The sequence below is a fragment of the Oncorhynchus tshawytscha genome, linkage group LG19 (genome assembly GCF_018296145.1).
Source record: "Oncorhynchus tshawytscha isolate Ot180627B linkage group LG19, Otsh_v2.0, whole genome shotgun sequence".
Lineage (NCBI taxonomy): Eukaryota > Metazoa > Chordata > Actinopteri > Salmoniformes > Salmonidae > Oncorhynchus > Oncorhynchus tshawytscha.
This window is the reverse complement of record NC_056447.1, coordinates 5,500,489-5,523,552: the sequence shown is the minus strand read 5'-3', so window position 1 is coordinate 5,523,552 and position 23,064 is coordinate 5,500,489. Positions and strand designations below refer to the sequence as shown.

General features: G+C 42.8%; 1 protein-coding gene across 2 annotated transcripts in view; it reads right to left on the bottom strand.

The window, feature by feature from the left end:
• mfge8b (milk fat globule EGF and factor V/VIII domain containing b) overlaps positions 1–22,816 on the bottom strand; it is a 45,963-nt gene extending 23,147 nt beyond the window's left edge. The window contains exons 1-2 of one of the 2 annotated variants that reach the window (XM_024400352.2): positions 22,620–22,816; positions 535–657 (exon numbers count right to left, since the gene is read on the bottom strand). In XM_024400352.2, coding sequence (XP_024256120.1) covers positions 535–657; positions 22,620–22,701 — 205 coding nt within the window. In that variant the 5' untranslated portion in view covers positions 22,702–22,816. The remainder of the gene's footprint in view (positions 1–534; positions 658–22,619) is intronic. The other variant, XM_024400353.2, reaches the window with a different exon arrangement.
• Between the last annotated feature and the right edge of the window lie 248 nt (positions 22,817–23,064).

Genomic DNA, 23,064 nt, shown 5'->3' with positions numbered 1-23,064 from the left:
TAGGGCAGAGTAGCAAGGGAGGGGGAGAGGGAACGATCGGATTAGGATTGGAAATAAAGTGTAGTACAGGCAGCCTCTCAGAATCTTCCTCTAACACTGTCTATGTAACATCTGTCGGTGTATAACACCGTGTATGAAGCCGCTGAAAACACCCAATGAAGACTTCCTATAAGCATTCATAACAGCTTGGGATTTTATTAGGATTCCCATTAACTGACGTCATAACGACAGCAAGTCTTCCTGGGATCCGACACATAACGAAAAAAATGACATTAGAGACAGTTGAAATACCTGAAAGGTAGCATTTAATCATTATATTCAGGGATCAGTATTTGTCCAGTCATGTTTGATCTCATTAGAGGTATTTAAAAAAAATGTTTTCTTGATGGTGAGTTGACTTTTGGCTTGGGAAATATGAGTTGGCATAACTGGCTTACATATAACTTTACAAATTAATACCTATCCTTGATACTCAAGTCAAAGACCTATAGTCGCTATATAATGCAGATATGAATACTGTTCTTTTCTCCGTACCAGCCTCTGTGTCGTTGCAGGTGTCCCCGGTGTATCCGTCGGGGCAGATACAGATGAAGGGGGCTCCGGCCCCGGTCACACAGATCCCTCCGTTACCGCAGACGTTTACCTCACAGTAGTCACCTGGGGGAGAGAGGAACAGTGAGCATTATTGAAGTCAAGAGACCTCTTTCGCAAGGGAGAAAAGGCGATTGTTTATTTAACAATGTATACAGATACAGTTCCCATAGGGAACAATGTTTCTAGCCCTGTAATTCCTACAAAGTTAATAAATTAACCTTTATTAGGTCAAAAGAGCCTAACGTATTATTGGGAAAACAAATATAATATACACATTTGCCTGTTACCCTGTGTGACGATTTCACATTCATAAATGTTTTAGCATAGCAATATGGCCAGTTGGCTTTCCTGGAGTGGGGAGAGAGAGAGGGTCTGATAGTATGGCATTTCCTGTCTGTGGTGACACAGAGTGATTGAGATAACACACTGACAACACACTGACATCACACTGACATCACACCGTATACTCGCACTTATCCAGAACGACTCACAGGAGCAACAAGGGTTAAGTGCCTTACTCAAGGGTACATCAGAATTTTCATCTAAAACCAGCTTGGGGATTTGAACCAGCGACCTTTCGGTTAGTGGTCCAACGCTCTTAATGGATAACCTACTTGCCACCCGTATTAGGCCAAGGGATGATACAGCACTGACTGTCATGAGTGGCTTGGCTGCGCTGGCCTAGCCTGCTGACACGGCAATACTAGACACAGACACTGGATGTTTCCAGTCACTAGTGTCTGGTTCCACTGTTGTCAGTTAGCCCACAGCATGTCAAGCTTTAGGGTAGGGAATCAGACCCTGCGTCCCAATAATCTTTACTTTCTCCTGAAAGTGTGTACTTGTACACTGCTCTCCCACAAGTGTAAACCCATTGGATTGGAGTAGAAATGGGCGACAGGGAGTTTCCACCATATTTCTCATTGAGGAAATACAGAGTGTCGCTAGGGTAAAAAGAAAGCAATGAGGGGAAATGTGTGTTTTAAAAAAATGCTGATTGTAGATTAGACAACTGGGAAAACAATTGCAGTCTCCAATATAGAGAGTGATAAATCAGAAGGAACTTTGACAGTAAGTGGGGAACACTAGATTGCTATGAAGTGTTGCTTAAGACACTGTAGACTTGGCACTTTCCCAAATGGACACTGACCATTTTCAAGGAAGTTGAGGTAAAACATATAGACAGACCGTATATAGGCCATCCAATTAGCTAATTATGGGTTCAACATAAAGTGAAAATAAGCTCATGTTCACAATAATACAGTGAGTGCCCTAAACAGACTCATCCAGAATGCTGCCTCATATTTAGTTCCCAGCCGCCCACCTCAAACATAGGTTGGAAAGTCGTAGGAGTAGTGGTGTTTGGAAAGCTACTGTAAACTCCTGGAGGCTATCATTTTGCTGAGGTTATAGTTCTTCTCAGCGGTCCTAGAGAGCCTGGCCTCCCACAAGGCCATGGTGAAAATGGCACGTTCATGAGAGACTCCAAACTTCCTGTGTCTCAGTCTTCCCCTTCTATATTTCTCTGGCATCAAAAACACACCAGAACCTCTGTGCAAAGTTTATCCAGGGTGAACACGGCTCAAAGACGTGCCCGTGGAGCTCACGTCTTCATATCCTGTTTTGGGAACAGACTAAATGTGGTTTCAGTACAGTAGGTCCCCTTTAAGTGAAGAGGCATTGGCCCTGTTCAAATACTTTAAAGTGCACACATCCTTCCTCATTCTCTAGAGGTAATCACAGATCATAAGTGTTTGATTTCGATAAGATAAAAGAAAATCTGCCACCTAATTGCTTTTCCACAATCTAACAAATTCAGATGTGAGGAAAGGATGCATTTCAAAGTATTCAAAAAGAGGGCCATCGTCCAAGACCTTTTTGGTCTTCCTCAGTCGGATCTTCATTTTTAGGAGGGGAATTACAAATGCCATCCATCTTCTTCTTCATAATGTACTGTCTCTCTATTTGGCAAGAACCTGCTAATAGAAATAGATACTGGACAGATGTGAATGCGTGATACATTTGCACCAACATTCTTTTTCGATATGTAGCCTAAAGCCAAGTCATCAACATGCATTTCCCAGGGATATCCGTGTTACAGTGGTGTCATGGCCTTGATGGTGTTTTGAGTCTCAGTCTCTGGAGAGTTGCAACATGGCAAAGCCTTGGCTGGCAGCACCCACACAACCTTATCTAAATGTTTCTGTCTGTTTATCTTCAGGAAGGAATAAAAACCTCCCTTTTCCTACCAAAGCTCCTTCAGAAAAACCTTGATAGCTAAGCAAAATGTAGGTCTAGAATGACCTTCTGAACAACGACCTAACTGGGTCGTGTTGGTACACGATAGGGAAACTATTTTGCGACGGAAAACGAAAAGTGCTGATAGTACCTTGCCGTTTCACAGAGTTTTCTTTTATTTGGTGCCTACTATGAACGGCCCTGGTCTTACAAGCTGATCTGTGGATCATGTGCTACTTTTAGGTATTGTGAGGAAATTCAATTAGGGACACAATTATTGTCAAATGGTTAAGGCTTAGAAATGGTGGTGTAACCACAATGACTCCCTAGAAATTCCTTTTACCTCATGTAGTAAGACGTGAGACCAAAAAAGGGTTAAAAATCTAAATATATTTTATATTTGAGATTCTTCAAAGTAGCCATCCTTTGCCTTGATGACAGCTTTGCAAACTATTGGCATTCTCTCAACCAGCTTCATGAGGTAGTTACCTGGAATGCATTTCAGGTAACAGGTGTACCTTGTTAAAAGTTCATTTGTGGAATTTCTTTCCTTCTTAATGCGTTTTAGCCAATCGGTTGTGCTGTGACATGGTGGGGGTGGTATAGCCCTAATTGATAGCCCTAATTGGTAAAAGCCCAAGCCCATTTTATGGCTAGAACAGCTCAAATAAGCAAAAGAGTAAACAGTCTAAGGATCGGCCCCTTTTTTTCAATTTTCGCCTAAAATGACATACCCAAATCTAACTGCCTGTAGCTCAGGCCCTGAAGCAAGGATATGCATATTCTTGGTACCACTAGAAAGGAAACACTTTAAAGTTTGTGGAAATGTTAAAGGAATGTAGGATAATAAAATCTATTAGATCTGGTAGAAGATAATACACAGAAAAACACTATATATATATATTTTTTTTGCACCATCATCTTTGAAATGCAAGAGAAAGGCCATAATGTATTATTCCAGCCAAGGTGCAATTTTCCAGCAGTGTATGTGCAACGTTTTAGTCTGATCCAATGAACCATTGCATTTCTGTTCAAAATGTTGTATCAAGACTGCCCAATATGCCCAATTTGTTAATTAATAAATGTTCATGTTCAAAACTGTGCACTCTCAAACAATAGCACGGTATTCTTTCACTGTAATAGCTACTGTAAATTGGACAGTGCAGTTAGATTAACAAGAATTTAATCTCTCCTGGGAAATGTTCTAGTTACATACAACCTCATTCTAACTGCATTAGCCTATGTTAGCTTAACCGTCCCGCAGGGGACCCACCAATTCTGAAGAAGGTCAGTCAATACGGAAAATTTCAAGAACTTTTAAAGTTTCTTCAAGGGCCATTGCAAAAACCATCCAGCTCAATGATGAAACTGGCTCTCATGAGGACCACCACAAGAAAGGAAGACCCTGACTTACCACTACTGCAGAGGATACGTTCATTAGGGTTACCAGCCTCAGAAATTGCAGCCCAAATAAATGCTTCAAAGAGTTCAAGCAACAGACACATCTCAACATCAACTGTTCAGAGGAGACTATGTGAAATCAGGCCTTCATGGTCGAAGCTGGTTGAGAGATTCATTCATTGGCGGATGTGGTGGATTGAGACACAGTCCATGCAAAAAAACATCTCTAACTTAAACTGACGGGTTGTGATGGGGATTTTTTTAATGATATTTCTTAGATTGACGCACGGATGCGACAATAGACTTAATTATAAGCACGGGAACTTTTCAAGAAAAAAGAAAAAAACATTTCGGCTGGCTCTTTCCCATCAACATTATATTTTCTCCTCTAAGTAAGCAACTCTTCACAAACACAACTGATTCTGTATTGAGAAACAGCCTAACAGACCAATTTCAAATGCATTGCGTTGTTCAGCTAAAGTCACCTGACCAACATATAGCTAAAGTATCACTTTCATTTATTGAGAAATGACAGTTTCATTTTTCTGACTCATTGGCGGTAGGTCACAGAATTGGAATTTCAGTATACTTCCTGAATTGACTTTAATTAAAATGGCATTGACCCCAACCCTTATCGTCAGTATTGAATGAAGATGGAGACAGAGCATAGGGTGGAGTTTAGAAGGGCATTGCTGAATCCTTGGCAGCCGTGGGATTATTAACATGTTTGATCAGCTGAACTGTTTGATCAGCCTCTCTCAACAGCTGAAGTGTTGAGTTCGGGAAGGAAGGAAGTCTGAGGAGACCAAAGGCCCTTTTATCATACTCATTGATTATATTTCATCTCTGTGAGCGTAAAAAAAATATATATATTTAGTACATGTATTGGCCAAAGAGGAAAAGTTAATAGCAGTTGAATAAACATGCCCTGATAAAAGTGTCTGCAGTAGAGGGGTTTAAAGGGATACTGTGAAATTTAAGTTGTTTTTCTACTTACCCAGAGTCAGACATACTCATGGATACCATATTTATGTCATCTGAGTGAAGAAAAACACAGTATGCCTTTAAGATATTTTGTTCACATTTTTATAACAGCTTTGAAATTGTTGACCTCTCTCTGTTCACATAACACCAACAGGATCCCACGGCTGCCACCAAATGTGACACTATTATGAACCAACCAGAGAGTCATTCAGCTCAGTGTGGCTGCCAGGGTTGGAGCACAGGACATTGTGTTATAATGAACTTTGGTGAGTAACAGTCCAGACCTTTCCCATGTACCAAGTCCCCGCTGGTCCAAATACCAGACAAAGGCTGCAGCGTCCCAAATGGCACCCTATTCCCAACATTGTGCACTCATTTCAACTAGAGCACTATGGACCCTGGTCAAAAGTAGTGCACTATATAGAGAATAGGGTGCCACTTGGTACGAATCCAAATAAAAATACCCTGAGCCACAGCCACATGACTCTAATCAGGAAGTACACAGGTTGAGACAAAGAGAGTGGATTTGAGTTCACTGAGGGATCAGCAGCTCGGGATATAAGGCAGGCAGAAACACTCCCGACTCACGTTAACTCTATAATGAGGAGTGTGAGTTAGCAAGGCTAGGTATTTGGTATTTTATTAGGATCCCAATTAGCTGTTGCAAAAGCAGCTGCTACTCCTTCCTAGGGTCCACACAAAATGACATAATACAGAACATTAATAGACAAGAACAGCTCAAGGACAGAACAACAAATTTAAAAATGCCACCCATAGCCTACATATCAATACTGTACATACAAAATATTGAGGTCAAATAGGGGAGAGGTGCTGTACCGTGAGGTGTTGCTTTATATGCTATTTTTAAACCAGGTTTGATGTTCATTTGAGCAATATGAGATGGAAGGGAGTTCCGTGCAATAATGGCTCTGAATAATACTATACGCTTTCTTGAATTTGATATGGATTTGGGGACTGTGAAAAGATCCCTGGTGGCAAATCTGTGGCATTAAGTAACTATGCAAACAATTTGGGATTTAACACAAATGTTTTTTTATGAAAATAAGAAGTGATGCAGTCAGTCTCCAACTTTTTGCCAAGAAAGACGGGTAATTGCATAGTATTTATATTATCCCTCTGATTACAATGAAGAGCAAGACATTCTGTTCTGGGCCAGCTGCAGCTTAACTAGGTCTTTTACTTTGCAGCACCGATCTTGATTATTATCCAGTCATGTGGTTAAGACAAAACTAGAGCCTGCAGGACTTGAGTGTGGTGTCAAAAAAGCAAGGCATCTCTTTATTATGGACAGACCTCTCTCCATGTTTTAACCATGACAGTTTACGATCTCAGGTAACACCAAGTCATTTAGTCTCCTCAACTTGTTCAACAGCCACACCATTCATTACCAGATTCAGCTGAAATCTAGAACTTAGGGAATGATTTGTACCATATACAATGCTCTTAGATTTTGAGATGTTCAGGACCAGTTTATTACTGGCCACCCATTCCAAAATGGACTGCAACTCCTTGTTAAAGGTTTCAGCATACAGTGCATTGAGAAAGTATTCAGATCCCTTGACTTTTTCCACATTTTGTTACATTAGGCTTATTCTAAAATGGATTACATTTTTTTTCTTCATCAATCTACACACAATACCTCATTATGACAAACCAAAAACAGGTTTTTAGAAAGGTTTGTAAATGTATAAAAAATATATATCATATTTACATAAGTATTCAGACCCTTTACTCAGTACTCCCACTCTTCCGGCGTTCGACATCACCGGTTTACTAACCACCGGTCCTGGCAACGATCATTATGCGCACCTGGCATCAATCATTACGCGCACCTACGCTCCATCATGAGGCACACCTGGACTCCATTACCTCACTCATTACCTCCCCTTTATTTGGCACATTCCCCAGGCAGTATTGACAATGTGTTTCCTGTCCGTATGCTTCTCTTGTATTGGTCATGTTCCGTTTATTATTAAACTCACGACCTGCACTTGCTTCCCGACTCCCAGTGTCTCCGTTACAGAATGCTGCTTCAACAAATAGGAAATCAGTAGGAAATCAGGAATTCTCCCAGACGGTCGATGAACAGGAATACCTACTTCGTCAACACCATGACCAGCTGGTGCAACTGGGGACGGCTATGGAAGATGTTCTTCACAGTCTTCAATGTTTAAAACATACCCGAGAGGCATTGCCTTCAACTAGCGGAGAATACTCTGCCATCAGTCGACCCAGAACACCAGTCCATTCAGCAGTCCACTCAGGTCAGCGATGCCCGTCTGTCCCTCCCGGATAAATATGATGGAACCCCATCTAAATGCTGTGGCTTCCTACTCCAGTGCTCCCTCTCTTTTGCGCACCAGATGGGAGCCCCACCACTGAAAGGTCCAAGGTTGCCACGGCTATTTCTCTGCTGACAGGGCGGGCATTGGAGTGGGCTACGGCCGTCTGGGAGAGAGTAGAAGAGGAGCTGGTTTAGTAAGAGGGGTTCATGGACTGTAGCAGCATCCAGTGGACTGAAGCAGGTTCTAACGGATGGAATGAGCCAGCGCTCCATACGCTATTCAGAAGAGGACTGCGAGAGGAAGTCCAGATGGAACTGGCATGTCGAAATGACAACCTCTCCTTGGATGCACTTATCGCGATGGCCATCTGGATAACCTACATTGGGAGTGTCGGTAGCCTTATTGCTTCTCTCCCTCCCTCAGTGACCACTCTGTAGGTAGGGGTCACAAGACTCCCCGCGGCTGAACGACATAGACGGAAAAAGCTGTGGCTCCTTTCCCAAGGAGTGGTCCAGCAGTGTCCGGTATGTCCTACCTTGGGGCCACGAGAGCAGAGGAACGGTCACGTGATCTTCCACCTCCTGGGGCAGGTGTATCTCATCTGCATCATTTTCTGCCAGACCCTTTAGTGTCGCTAACACCAGCTGGCTGTCACTCGTACTGTTTTTATAGCGCTAGTGGATTTCGGTGCTGCAGGGAACTTTATTGAGCAGACCCTTGAATCCTCCCTCAACATCACCTCATACCCGCTCTCCTCTCAGTTTCCGGTTCAAGCCCTGGATAAATCGACCACTAGGATCCGGAACCATTACACACATCACCACACCACACCACTCATCAGGTAAACATTCCTTTCTTCTTAATTCATGCTCCAGTTCACAAGATCATCTTCTGCCTCCAATGCCATAACCCCACCATCTCATGGTCTAGGATGAAAATCATGGACTGGGCACCCGAATGCCAGATGACCTGCCTTCAATCTCAAGTCGTATCCCCTGTGGTCTGGGATGTACTGTGTCTTGCAAAAGTATTCACCCCCATTGGTGTTTTTCCTATTTTGTTGCATTACAACCTGTAATTTAAATGGATTTTTATTTGGATTTCATGTAATGGACATACACAAAATTGTCCAAATTGGTGAAGTGAAATTTTAAAAATAAAGGTGGTGTGTGCATATATATTCACCCTTTGCTATGAAGCCCCTAAATAAGATCTGGTGCAACCAATTACCTTCAGAAGTCACATAATTAGTTAAATAAAGTCCACCTGTGTGCAATCTAAATGTCACATGATGTCAGTAATATATATATATATATATATCTCAAAAAAATAAAGGGAACACTTAAACAACACAATGTAACTCCAAGTCAATTACACTTCTGTGAAATCAAACTGTCCACTTAGGAAGCAACACTGATTGACAATAAATTTCACATGCTGTTGTGCAAATGGAATAGACAACAGGTGGAAATTATAGGCATTTAGCAAGACACCCCCAATAAAGTAGTGGTTCTGCAAGTGGTGACCAGACCACTTCTCAGTTCCTATGCTTCCTGGCTGATGTTTTGGTCACTTTTGAATGCTGGCGGTGCTTTCACTCTAGTGGTAGCATGAGACGGAGTCTACAACCCACACAAGTGGCTCAGGTAGTGCAGCTCATCCAGGATGGCACATCAATGCGAGCTGTGGCAAGAAGGTTTGCTGTGTCTGTCAGCGTAGTGTCCAGAGCATGGAGGCGCTACCAGGAGACAGGCCAGTACATCAGGAGACGTGGAGGAGGCCGTAGGAGGGCAACAACCCAGCAGCAGGACCGCTACCGCCGCCTTTGTGCAAGGAGGAGCAGGAGGAGCACTGCCAGAGCTCTGCAAAATGACCTCCAGCAGGCCACAAATGTGCATGTGTCTGCTCAAACGGTCAGAAACAGACTCCATGAGGGTGGTATGAGGGCCCGACGTCCACTGGTGGGGGTTGTGCTTATAGCCCAACACCGTGCAGGACGTTTGGCATTTGCCAGAGAACACCAAGATTGGCAAATTCGCCACTGGCGCCCTGTGCTCTTCACAGATGAAAGCAGGTTCACACTGAGCACATGTGACAGACGTGACAGAGTCTGGAGACGCCGTGGAGAACGTTCTGCTGCCTGCAACATCCTCCAGCATGACCAGTTTGGTGGTGGGTCAGTCATGGTGTGGGGTGGCATTTCTTTGGGGGGCCGCACAGCCCTCCATGTGCTCGCCAGAGGTAGCCTGACTGCCATTAGGTACCGAGATGAGATCCTCAGACCCCTTGTGAGACCATATGCTGGTGCGGTTGGCCATGGGTTCCTCCTAATGCAAGACAATGCTAGACCTCTTGTGGCTGGATTGTGTCAGCAGTTCCTGCAAGCGGAAGGCATTGATGCTATGGACTGGCCCGCCCGTTCCCCAGACCTGAATCTAATTGAGCACATCTGGGACATCATGTCACGCTCCATCCACCAACGTCACGTTGCACCACAGACTGTCCAGGAGTTGGCGGATGCTTTAGTCCAGGTCTGGTAGGAGATCCCTCAGGAGACCATCTACCACTTCATGCCCAGGCGTTGTAGGGAGGTGCTTCTACACCTGCATTGCTTGCTGTTTGGGGTTTTAGGCTGGGTTTCTGTACAGCACTTTGAGATATCAGCTGATGTACGAAGGGCTATATAAATAAATTTGATTTGATTTGATACAGGCACGTGGAGGCCTCACACACTACTGAGCCTCATTTTGACTTGTTTTAAGAACATTACATCAAAGTTGGATCAGCCTGTAGTGTGGTTTTCCACTTTAATTTTGAGGGTCACTCCAAAGCCAGACCTCCATGGGATGATACATTTGATTTCCATTGATACATTTTGTGTGATTTTGTTGTCAGCACATTCAACTATGTAAGGAAAAAAGTATTTAATAAGAATATTTCATTCATTCAGATCTAGGATGTGTTATTTTAGTGTTCCCTTTATTTTTTCCTGAGCAGTAATATATATATACATACACACACACACACACACACACACACACACACAAATCACACACAGCAGCCTGTTCATTTACAAAGGCCCCAGAGTCTGCAACACCACTAAGCAAAGGGCACCACCAAGCAAGTGGCACCATGAAGACCAAGGAGCTCTCCAAACAGGTCAGGGACAAAGTTGTGGAGAAGTACAGATCAGGGTTGGGTTACAAAAAAATATCAGAATCTTTCAACATCCCATGGAGCACAATTAAATCCATTATTAAAACATGGAAAGAATATGGCACCACAACAAACCTGCCAAGAGAGGGCCACCCACCAAAACTCACAGACCAGGCAAGGAGGGCATTAATCAGAGAGGAGACCAAATTAACAAAGAGACCAAAGATAACCCTGAAGGAGCTGCAAAGCTCCACAGCGGAGATTGGAGTATCTGTCCATAGGACCACTTTAAGCCGTGCACTCCACAGAGCTGGGCTTTATTGAAGAGTGGCCAGAAAAAAGCCATCTGTGGTAAGACTTAAATATTGCTGTACACCAGCAGAACCCATCAAACGTGAAGGAGCTGGAGCAGTTTTCCCTTAAAGAATGGGCAAAAATCCCAATGGCTAGATGTGCCAAGCTTATAGAGACATACCCCAAGAGACTTGCAGCTGTAATTTCTGCAAAGGGTGGCTCTACAAAGCATTGACTTTAGGGGGCTGAATAGCTATGCATGCTCAAGTTTTCAGTTTTGTCATATTTCTTGTTTGTTTCACAATAAAACAATATTTGCATCTTCAAAGTGGTTGGCATGTTGTGTAAATCAAATGATACAACTCCCCAAAACATACATTTTAATGTCAGGTTGTAAGCCAACAAAATATGAAAAATGCCAGGGGGGTGAATACTTTCGCGAGGCACTGTTTATTTGGACATTCGCCAGGCTCTGGAGAGGGAATCTACACCCACTACCTGTCCTCCTGAGCGCATCTACATTCTCACAGGGATAAGGCTTTTGACCTGGGCATACACGGCTGTCGTCGCTGAACATCCTGGGATCACCTGTACTATTCAATCTCTCTGAGAAGCATTGGTGGCCCACCTAGGCACAGGACGTTATTTGTTACATCAACTCCTGTTCTGTGTGTGCCCAAACTAAGTCCCACCGGCACGGTCCAGCAGGGAAGATCCTTCCCGTGCCTCAGCGTCCCTGGTCTTGTCTGCCCATTGACTTTGTTACCGATCTCCCCTCCTCTGACGGTTTCACCATCATTCTGGTGGTTGTGGACAGATTTTCAAAATCATGCCGGTATATTCCGCTCTCTGGTCTCCCTACAGCTCTCCAGATCGCTGAGGCACTGTTCCAGCAGGTAGTCTGGCACTATGGCCTTCCGGAGTACATTGTCTCCGACCGTGGGCCTCAATTCACGTCACGGGTATGGAGGGCTTGCATGGAGAAACTGGGGGTCACGGTCAGTCCAACCAGCAGGTGGAGAGGATGAACCAGGAGCTGGGGTGGGTTCCTGAGGAGTCACTGCCAGAACCGGCATGGGGAGAGGACCCAATTCCTTCCCTGGGCGGAATATGCCCAGAATTCATTATGTCACTCCTCCAGTGTGCCCTGGGTTATAAGCTGGCCCTGGCTCAGTGGATTCCGAGCCAGACCGAAGCCCCTGCGGTGGACGAATGGTTCCGGTGCACCGTCCGTCAGAAGGAGCAGGCAGACCGCCACCACAGTGAGACTCCCGTATTCCAACCTGGGAATCGTGTCTGGCTCTCTGCCAGGAATCTCCCACTTGGCCTGCCCTGCAAGAAGCTGAGCCCCTTGTTTGTGTGGCCATTCAAGGTTCTCCGGAGGGTCAACAAGGTGACGTATAGGTTACGGGTTCCTAGTGACTACCTTATCGCACCTTTTCATGTCTCGCTTCTCAGGCCGGTGGTTTCTGGTCCCCTGGCTGATGCTGTCCCCCACAACACCCCTCCACCCCCCTTGGACGTCGAGGGAGGTTCCGCCTATGCCGTGATAGCCCTACTGGACTCCCGAACATCGTGGGGGTTGGCTCAAGTCGGGTTCAAGTCAGGGGTCTAGCTGGGCCACTCAAAGACATTCACAGACTTGTCCTGAAGCCACTCCTGCTTTGTCTTGGCTGTGTGCTTAGGGTCATTGTCCTGTTGGAAGGTAAATGTTTGTACTATTCTGAGGTCCTGAGTGCTCTGGAGCAAGTTTGCATCAAGAATCGCTCTGTACTTTGCGCCGTTCATCTTTCCCTCGATCCTGACTAGTCTCCCAGTCCCTGCCGCTGAAAAGTGTCCCCACAGCATGATGCTGCCCCCTTCCATGCTTCACCATAGGGGTGGTGCCAGTTTTCCTCCAGATGTGACACTTGGCATTCAGGCAAGTTTCATCAGACCAGAGAATCTTGTTTCTCATGGTCAGTGTCAGTGTCTTTTAGGTGACTTTTGGCTAACTCCAAGCTGGCTGTCATGTGGCTTTTACTGAGGAGTGGCTTCCGTCTGGCCACTCTACCATAAAGGCCTGATTGGTGGAGTGCTGCAGAGATGGTTGTCCTTCTGGAAGGTTCTCCCATCTTTACAGAGGAACTCTGGAGCTCTGTCAGAATGACCATCGGGTTCTTGATCACCTCCCTGTCACATCAGTGACCGTACGTACATATCCCAACCAGAAGCCGTGAATTACAGGCAGCATCCGTACTGAGCTAAAATCTAGAGCTGCTGCTTTCAAGGAGTGGGATACCAATCCGGCCATTTACAAGAAATCCCACTACGACCTCCGACGAGCCATTAAACAACCTCATGGCTTGGTTTGTGCTCTGACATGCACTGTCAACTGTGGGTGTCTTTCCAAATCATGTCCAATCAGTTGAATTTACCACAGGTGGACTCCAATCAAGTTGTAGAACCATCTTAAGGATGATTAATGGAAACAGGATGCACCTGAGCTCAATTTCAAGTCTCATAGCAAAGTGTCTGAATACTTATGTAATTAAGGTATGTTTTCTTTTTTTGAATACATTTGCAAAAATGTTTTAAAAAACTGTTTTTGCTTTGTCATTATGGGGTATTGTGTGTAGATTGATGAGAAACATTTTAAACGTAATCCATTTTAGAATACGGCTTTAACATTACAATGTGGAGAATTTCTAAGGGTCTAAATACTTTCCAAATGCCCTGTATATAATGCTGTATAGACTGTCAGAGGTCTGTGTTCAAGAGTCACTCCAGATTAATCTGCTACTGAGAGGATCAAGCTCACATGCTAACTACACCAGTCACGTGTGTGCATCTGACATCGCAAGCGTTTTGATTTTCACCATCCACGCAAGACGAAATCATGACATGCAGGTTAAAATATCATATTTCACCGGTCATGCTTAAGACCCTCTTTTTAGCTGGTTCTTTGAAGAATTTTGACCTGCACGAAATTGTGTGTGTATATACTCTGACGCTTAATCGACAGATAAAAGGTAAACCTAGTTAGTTATCTTTAAATGAATCTCTTCTTGTTTTGTCTTTAAAACATCCACGTGGGTTTGTAGCTTCCTGGTAGCCAATAAGGAGGGGACTTGCAGCGCGTGGCACATTTCAAATAGAACTAAGTTACATTTTAGCACTTGGCTACTCAGACGCTCATTCACATGCGCAAGCGGTGTAGGTGAAATGATTGAATATCATGTATATGTACATTTATTTTTCAATGCTCGTGCTCACAACGTGGCCTGTGAGGTTTGCATGTCAGGCTGCTTGGGCCAACAGACACCAACAGGGGTGATCGCATTAGAAAGGCAGGTGGAAAACAAAAACAACAGACTAGAGACATTGGCGTCATTTCAAAAAGACCTGGGACTGTTTACGCGAGCCAGGTTCCCTACAAACTCCCAGGAGTGGTCCATTTGAGGACAATTAGAAGGCCGGGAGGGGAGGGCAGGAGAAGGTTGTTGTCATGCTGTTGCAATAGAATTACCAGGCTTAATTCGCTACAAAAAGAATGCGCCTAGACGTAAGTGGGCAGTCTTCTAATCGAATTGATGCGTAAGAACATCCACTGCAGACAAAGTTTATTCTTGCTGCGCGTGTACGTTCAATGACAAAATGTGCAGTTAGTAGATTAGTAAGCACATCATGCTATGCAACCAAGGGCAAAATCATGTCTCCTATAAAAAGTCGGTCGAGAACACTCAAGTTATCATCAAGCATGACATGAAGCTAAATCAGGGGTATAAACAAAATGATAAACTGGCTGGTTCGAGCCCTGAATGCTGTTTGGTTGACAGCCGTAGTATATCAGACCGTATACCACAGGTATGACAAAATATTTATTTTTAATTATCTAATTATATTGGTAACCAGTTTATAATAGCAATAAGGCACCTCAGGGGTTTGTGGTATATGGCCAATATACCACGGCTAAGGGCTGTATCCAGGCACTCCATGGCGAATAAGAACAGTCTTTAGCCGTGGTATATTGACCATATGGAAAAAGGCTGTTTTGTTTGAAAATGAGATTACAAAACCAAAAGTGCACAGTTTTAAGAGCACACTAGTCGTGTTGTATATCTTGTGTACACACACTACCGTTCAAAAGTTTTGGGTCACTTAGAAATGTCCTTGTTTTTGAAAGAAAAGCTAAAGAAAATTGGCCATTAAAATAACATTGATCAGACATACAGTGTAGACAGTGTTAGTGTTGTAAATGACTATTGTAGCTGAAAACAGATGATTTTGTATGAAATATCTACATGGGCCCATTATCAGCAACCCATTATCAGCAACCATCACTCCTGTGTTCCAATGGCACGCTGTGTTAGCTAATCCAAGTTTATCATTTTAAAAGGCTAATTGATCATTAGAAAACCCTTTTACAATTATGTTTGCACAGCTCAAAACTGTTGTGCTGATTTAAAGAAGCAATCAAACTGGCTTTCTTTAGACTAGTTGAGTATCTGGAGCATCAGCATTTGTGGGTTCGATTTACAGACTCAAAATGGCCAGAAACAAAGACCTTTCTTCTGAAACTCGTCAGTCTATTCTTGCTCTGAGAAATGTAGGCTATTCCATGCGAGAAAATGCCAAGAAACTGAAGATCTATCCGCAATCCAAAAATAAACAACTTATATAAATACACATAAAAAGCCATTCTCAGACATAGGCTAACTCACGTAGCCTAGAGTACTGTAGCTTCTATGAACTTCATGTTATTGGCAAAGCCTTATTGCTAAGTCTGAATGCCTACCATTTCTACTTGTTACACTTCAGATTGTGTATAAAATCACTGTTCCGAAACTCTTCTAATCAAGTGAGTCACTTTGCTGGCCACAAAAGGATGCTGCGAAGTTTGAATTGAGTTTGGCTGCATGTATCAGATCATAGGATGGCATTTAAAATATTTAACACAACAGATTGGAAAGTGGGACGAACGACACCGAGGCCCAAATTGGAATGTTCCATTTTGCAAAGAAAGATTGATTAGCCGGTCGCTATTAAAAATGAATACGAGGCCCTCGGAAAGAGTTGACATTAAACAAAGCCATCAGAACAAAAATGAGACGGGTCCCCAAAGGCAGGACCCTACTGGCACTGCAGATGGCAAAGGCTATGGCAGGCTGCAGCTTCTTGAATGGTTCATAGGATACACACGTGCACACACACACACGTCAAGCATTTGGCCCTGAATCTAACTATATTTAGCCCTGGTTCTGTCAGCTGCCCCATGTGGTCTTGTTGTGAGAAAAAGTAAGCCTCAGCATGACACAAATCATGGCTTTGCACTTCCCTTACCACAACACTGACCAGTGACTTGACTCGGCACAAAGCTTGACCCAGCTAACACTTCTAGGGAGAGAGAATGTTTTTGTAATGATACCCTGATGTTTGAGTGTCCAGTTTTCCGTTAGTTAGGGGGAAATTCTATTCATGTTAGCAAAAACCTCCTGAGAACCTATTTAGCATGTTGAAGCGTTAGTGTTAGGAGAACATTCCCTTAATGTCAAACAGAACTTGAAAAATGTATTTAGGGACATCACCGGAACAAGCTGGGAACTAGACAAAAACCTCCACGGGACTATGCCAGAACGTCCTGCTTTAAACAGTTCCCATGAAACGTGTCTAGAATATCTTATATTCTGAGAACATGGCAGTTTCTGTATATGTTTGGCATGATGTTGATGCAATATTCTTCTAACCCCCAGAAACTGGACTATTCTTGCAACGTTCCAATGAAACCATACAACCGACCCAAACCATACTGTGCTGGCTCTGATATTTTATTTTCACATTATCCTTTCTAGCAACTATTGTGGATGTACAGTATAACCAGGCCAGCCATGTACAGTTCTGATAGTGTAAATCTACATTAGTTACAGCATTGAATCTTACTCTGAGCCTTCCCAATCAAACCTACCCCTAACAAAACCCCAGAAAACCTGCCTTAGTTCCCAGAACCTTCAGCTCTTCCCTAGCTTTGTAAACATTTTGTATGACACTGCTCGGGCTGCATGCAGACCAAAACAGTAGCGCTTCCTTGCCTCCTTGTCTCTCTCACTGGCGCAGCAGTGATCTTAAGTCCAACTTTAATGTGTCCAGGTGACAATACACTCATGTCCCCCGTGGACCAGTTCCTATATTTATTTTAAATGTATTTATTTAACCTTTATTTAACATAAAACATCCTCCATTCAGGCTGCAGAGTTGGCGGTTTCCTCCTTAACTGGATTGAATGGTTCGTTGGTGAAAAAAGGGAAAATAAGGATACTGTCTTAATAATAAATCAAAAAAGATCCACCACTATGCTAATGAGGGTTGTGCACCGCATTCAACCAATCAGGTAGCAGCAGTCTGTTTTTTCAGCCCTGATCTGTTAAAAATACAGAACAAGTATTTATTAATGATTTATTTTTTAAATTATTTAACATTTATTTTGAAAAAATCCCTATTTACAGTGATGGCCTACAGGGGAAGTGGGTTAACTGCCTTGTTCAGGGGCAGAACGACAGATTTTTACCTTGTCAGCTCAGGGATTCGACCCAGCAACCTTTTGGTTACTGGCCCAACGCGCTACCCACTAGGCTACCTGCCGCCCCCTAATGGTAGCCATGTTAATGACATGTATTGGAACTCATTTTAGAGTAAAACGAGATGTAGAATATAATACATGTATTTGTCAACCCAGATGCACTTAATGTAATGAATGTATTGTTTACAGGTTTACTAAATGACATGTTCATAAACTTGTGCAATGTGAAAAGTCTAATTAACAGTCAATATATAATATCAACTTTAAAAACTCATTAACACCATAGTCTTGAAATGGGCCCAATATCAGTGCTTTGGCTTTGAGATATGTGTATTTACCGCTGCTAGCCTTATGCCCCTAGGAAGAAAATAAATGAGTTTAGACTACATTTTAGGGCAAGGACTTTCTCTTTTAAAATGCACTCACTGGGATTCTGGGCTGCATCATGTTGGCTCCCCACTCATGTTGCACTGAGCACACTTGAATAATACAACACGGCATGTAGAAATGTTGCAACTATTAAATACCGGTTTGCAAATACCGGTCTTACCAGCGTTCTTTCCCGCCTTCCTGTTTCTCTAGTTCTGTTTCCTAATTTTTCCCGGTTCTGACCATTCTGCCTGCCCTGACCCTGAGCCTGCCTGCTGTCCTGTACCTGCCTGCCTCTGACCTGATCACAAACCTATGCCTGCCCTTGACCTGCCCGTTGCTTGCCCAGTGTTTCTAATAAATAATCGGAGAACTGTACTATCCGACTCCCATGTCTGCATCTGGGTCATATCCTGAGTTGTGATATACATGGCTTTCTCTGAAAAAACGTACCAAAAAAATGTCAAACGTAATGATAAACACAAAGGATCTGTCTGGATCAAGTTCCATTTTGTGACCTGGCTTAATTTTTTGCTATGGTATCATTTTGGTATTGTGATGCTATCGAGTATCATGACAATAAACCTGGTATCGAAGTCCAAATTCTGGTATCGGAGTCTCAGAATCATTCTGTTACCATGGAATTGCCCATAGCCAATATGCTTTTTGCTGTTGTCGTTGACATTTAAATTGCTTGTCAAATGTTTTATACTACAAAAATGCAGGGAATATGCAGGTAAACATTGAATGGCAAATGTTATGTACAAATATTTTATGATTGCTAAAAGGCATTTAAGGTTGACATGTGAGCTAGTATGCCCAACATGAAAAATGCTAGCTCAAACGCCCCCTTGTGAGTGTCGCAGCCGACAAGGACCACTCAAGATAACATGCTACGGATCAATGAAATCTGGTTTAGACACAAAATAATTACCTAGCTAGCTAGTAATACAGTCATTTACAATCAACGATGTAGATATGATCACAAGTGGTCCAATTTCATTTTGTCAAAAGGAATGGAGCTAAGTTTTGTCCATTCCTAATCATATTCACACTTCTATCACCGCTGCAATTTGCTTGCCTTGATTGGTGGTTATTAGCTGGCCAAAATAACAGGATTCCATTCATTTACACAGTTCAGATTTATTTCGATTTTAGGTAGTAATCAATCGATATCCTATCGTAAACTTGTTGGAAGTGAGAGGCAGCTTTAGTCATCTTCCATCCTTTTTGAGCCGCATCCTATTTCTTGCTACGCCCTGCCACTTGTCTGCACTCCCCTCAAAGACGTAAAATCATCAGATAGGTGTCGATGAAATGTCTACCAATACACCAATCCATTGCTTTTAAATCTTTGAGGGGGTGTGAACGAGTGCACAGGCGAGAAGGGGTGAGAATTGAGATTGGGCTCCTGTCATCCTATAGTAGCCTAGCACACGCAGTCTTCCCGCTGTCTCAGTCATCAATAATCATTAACAGCCGACTCAGATAAATAGCGATGTGGCTATTAGTTGTCATTGCTAAGTAGTTGTCATTACTATGAGTAATGGTGCCAGTACACTCTGAATTACCAGCAAATCAATGATTATTTTACGAGTGGTGCCAACGATTGTCAACAAAATGAGGAATCCAATCCAGTCACCTCATCATGAAGAGATCATCTTCAACTAGGAGCAAGCAAGGTAAGCAAGCTAGTTAAGCATACAATGTCATTAGCTTAACCGCTAGGCTACCTGCCTGCCCTTCGAGCAGAGCAGGAAGGCCCACTGCCCTAACACAGACACAGCGTGTACACATGTTGCTCCAGAGCCAGTGCTGTTCTTCCTTCAGACAAACATTCATAAACAATGTGCTCATTTGCACAATATCTTTAGTTCACATTCGCTTGTTAATTTCCAAACTCACCAAGTAGCTACTACCTACACTCATATAACTTTATGAGCTGGATTGCCTATCTCTGCAATTAGTTTGTTGTTTGCGGTCATTGGCCTATTTAGTTCGCAGCCTCTATGGAAATTCGCTAGTACTTGTGCTAATTTTGTTAGCATTCTGGTGATAGACACCAATGGGCTTTTTTAGCAGCCCCTTGTGTACTAAAACAGTAATAGGGAGAGGTTGAAAATGTCAGACACTTGCCACCTGTTCAGCGCATGCTCTGCTTACGTGTCCTGGTAATCCGTCTGTCCCTACGGCCTTGTGACTGTTAACCTGTTTAAAAAGGTCGGCTAAGGCGAGTATGGTCACAGTCATCCGGAACAGCTGGTGCCCTCATGCATGGTTCAGTGTTGCTTGCGTCGAAGCAAGCACAGAAGGCATTTAGCTAGTCTGGTAGGATCGCGTCACTGGGCAGCTTGTGGCTGGCTTTCCATTTGTAATCTGTGCCGGTTTGCAAGCCCTGCCACATCTGATGAGCGTCAGCGCTGGCATATTAGGATTTGACCTTAGTCCTATATTGATGCTTTGCCTGTTTAATGGCTCGTCGGAGGTCGTAGTGGGATTTCTTGTAAATGGCCGGATTAGTATCCCACTCCTTGAAAGCAGCAGCTCTAGATTTTAGCTCAGTACGGATGCTGCCTGTAATTCACGGCTTCTGGTTGGGATATGTACGTACGGTCACTGATGTGGTAAACTTCTTAATGCCATCCGATGAATCCCGGAACATATTCCAGTCTGTGCTAGCGAAAATAGTCTTGTAGCTTACTATCTGCTTCATCAGACCACTTCTGTATTGAGCGCGTGCGTCACTGGTACTTCCTGTTTTGAGTTTTTGCTTGTAAGCAGGAATCAGGATAGAGTTATGGTCAGATTTCCCAAATGGAGGGCAAGGGAGAGTTTTGTATGCAATTCTGTGTGTGGAGTAAAGGTGATCTAGAGAATGTGTGTGTGTGTGTGTGTGTGTGTGTGTGTGTGTAAAACATTAGAGTCTTCATGACAATTTACTTTCTTGTGGACCAAAATAAATAAGACTGATAAATAATAAATGAGACTGATAAAGCACGTGAAACATGTTGTTTTCGCCCTCAGACACACAAACACAGAGACAAAGACAGGACATCTAATGATCACAATCAATTAGCTAAAATGATGGAGTTGTCAGTAAACTTTTATGAATGGTGATCTAAGGAGTTTGCGTCAGAGATCACTTTGTGTTTGTCAGAGAGATAGACACGGTCAAATTAATTAATATCAACATGAATTAAATCCTTCCTGCCCACTGCCATTGGGGTCTTTTGCACACTGGAACTCTACTATTTTACTTGCCTCACTACATATTTATATTTTGTATGATTGTCTTGTATTGCTGGGAGTATTTGTATTGTTTTTACTATTCCTGTATGACACATTTCATCTTATCTCTCAGCAAATGAGATTGTTCCACCTGGCCATGGAGATGTCGGCAACGCGTTCCAGTACCTTTTCCTGCGAGCTGAAGTTCAATTATTGTCATTATTTTGGTCCTTATTTCTGCGATCTTTCCTGCCATCCAGGGTTTTCTATTAGTGTTTGTTTTTAAGGATTTGTTGTTTACTGTTCATAATCACACTGAAATGTAAAATTATCCAATTTAAATATATTTGTATATTATTGTTCAGTGTAATAATTAGTTCTAGTAATGGTTATTTAATACAAACAACACCAGCAATTGCAGAGAGTGTTGGTGTTTCTCTCATGCCTCTCAATGCAGTTAGAATGAAACGGAATAGAATCTTTGAATGTGGTTCTCACTTCTTACTTTTTGACTGAAGCACACTTTAAAAGCTCATAACTTGGGTTCTGGTAAAGATAGCTCAGTGATTTATGCATATCTGGATTGGGGACAGTGTGTAGTTTGAGGAGGAAACAAATGCCACCATGTAAATGGATTCCCCCATAAGTCCTTTCTATTCATCCACGCATGTCCTGGATGCAAAGTCCTTTCTATTCATCCACACATGTCCTGGATGCAAAGTCCTTTCTATTCATCCACGCATGTCCTGGATGCAAAATCCTTTCTATTCATCCACACATGTCCTGGATGCAAAGAAAGCAGAGTGCCAACGGCATAAAGATGGGACATGGGCAAACATAATGGGGACTACTGTGAGGAGCACTTTGAACACAATGCCCTTAGGTATGTGTTAGTTATTTCAAGCAGAGGTTTTTATACCTACTTATGCCTAATCCGAAGAAATGCTTATGTTATCTTTATACCTATAGAATGACAATTAGCCTAGTTGGTGGATATGGAAATGCTTTTTTAAGCACTGTTGCTACAGAGGGAGTGAATAAAATTAGATTAGCCATGTCAATCACACTCTCCAAGCACTAGATAACAACAACTGTGTTCAAAACTGTCCATTGCATATTGTTAAGTTAAATACTAAACAACAAAAATGTACATACATATATAAATAAAAATTCCATGCAGCAATGTATTCCCATGCCTCACTGAAGGACCTCTCCAAATGCCCAAAACAGGAATGGGGTGTTACTTTGGGAAACTGAATTGGTAGTGCCATTTATGCCAGCCTTGAAATGTCCAGCTGATACCCAAACACTGTAAAAAAAATATATATATAAATTGCGTAGAGAAAAGGACACCGCTTTCCAATATGTGTATATATATATATACTCGCATGACACCACTGCTCAATATCCACCTCGGACCGACACACGGTGTGCTCAGCGCATTATAAAAGGCTTAAACTAGGTTAACTGTAAACAAAACAAAAACAACTTACCATTCACTGTGGAAAAGGCACCAACCAAAAAACAAACTACAAAGAGTGGTATGGAGAACGCGAAACGAATTTGGGTCTTCATTGTGGCTTCTTTCACTCTCTCTTTGAACTCTTGGGACAAAAACACAGCTGCTCCGTGTGGTGTTGCTGCGTTGGTTGGTGAGATTGAAAGATAGGCGGTGTCAGAGTGAGAGTGTGTATCTCTGCTGTGTATCTCTTCCGTCCAATGAAGTTCTGTTTTATAATTGTAAGCCCTCCCTGGGGGTGTGATTTGAAAAACGGTTTAAAGTAAATATAGCACGGTGAAAAGGCGTGGGGTGTAACTGTCAGAGTAGGGCTGCGTTATTGATACATTATTATGTATCCTAATAAAAACTGTTCAGTTATGAAGTAAAGTATGATTTTAAAAATCTGTTGAGTTAGGAAGTAAGGTATGATTTAAAAA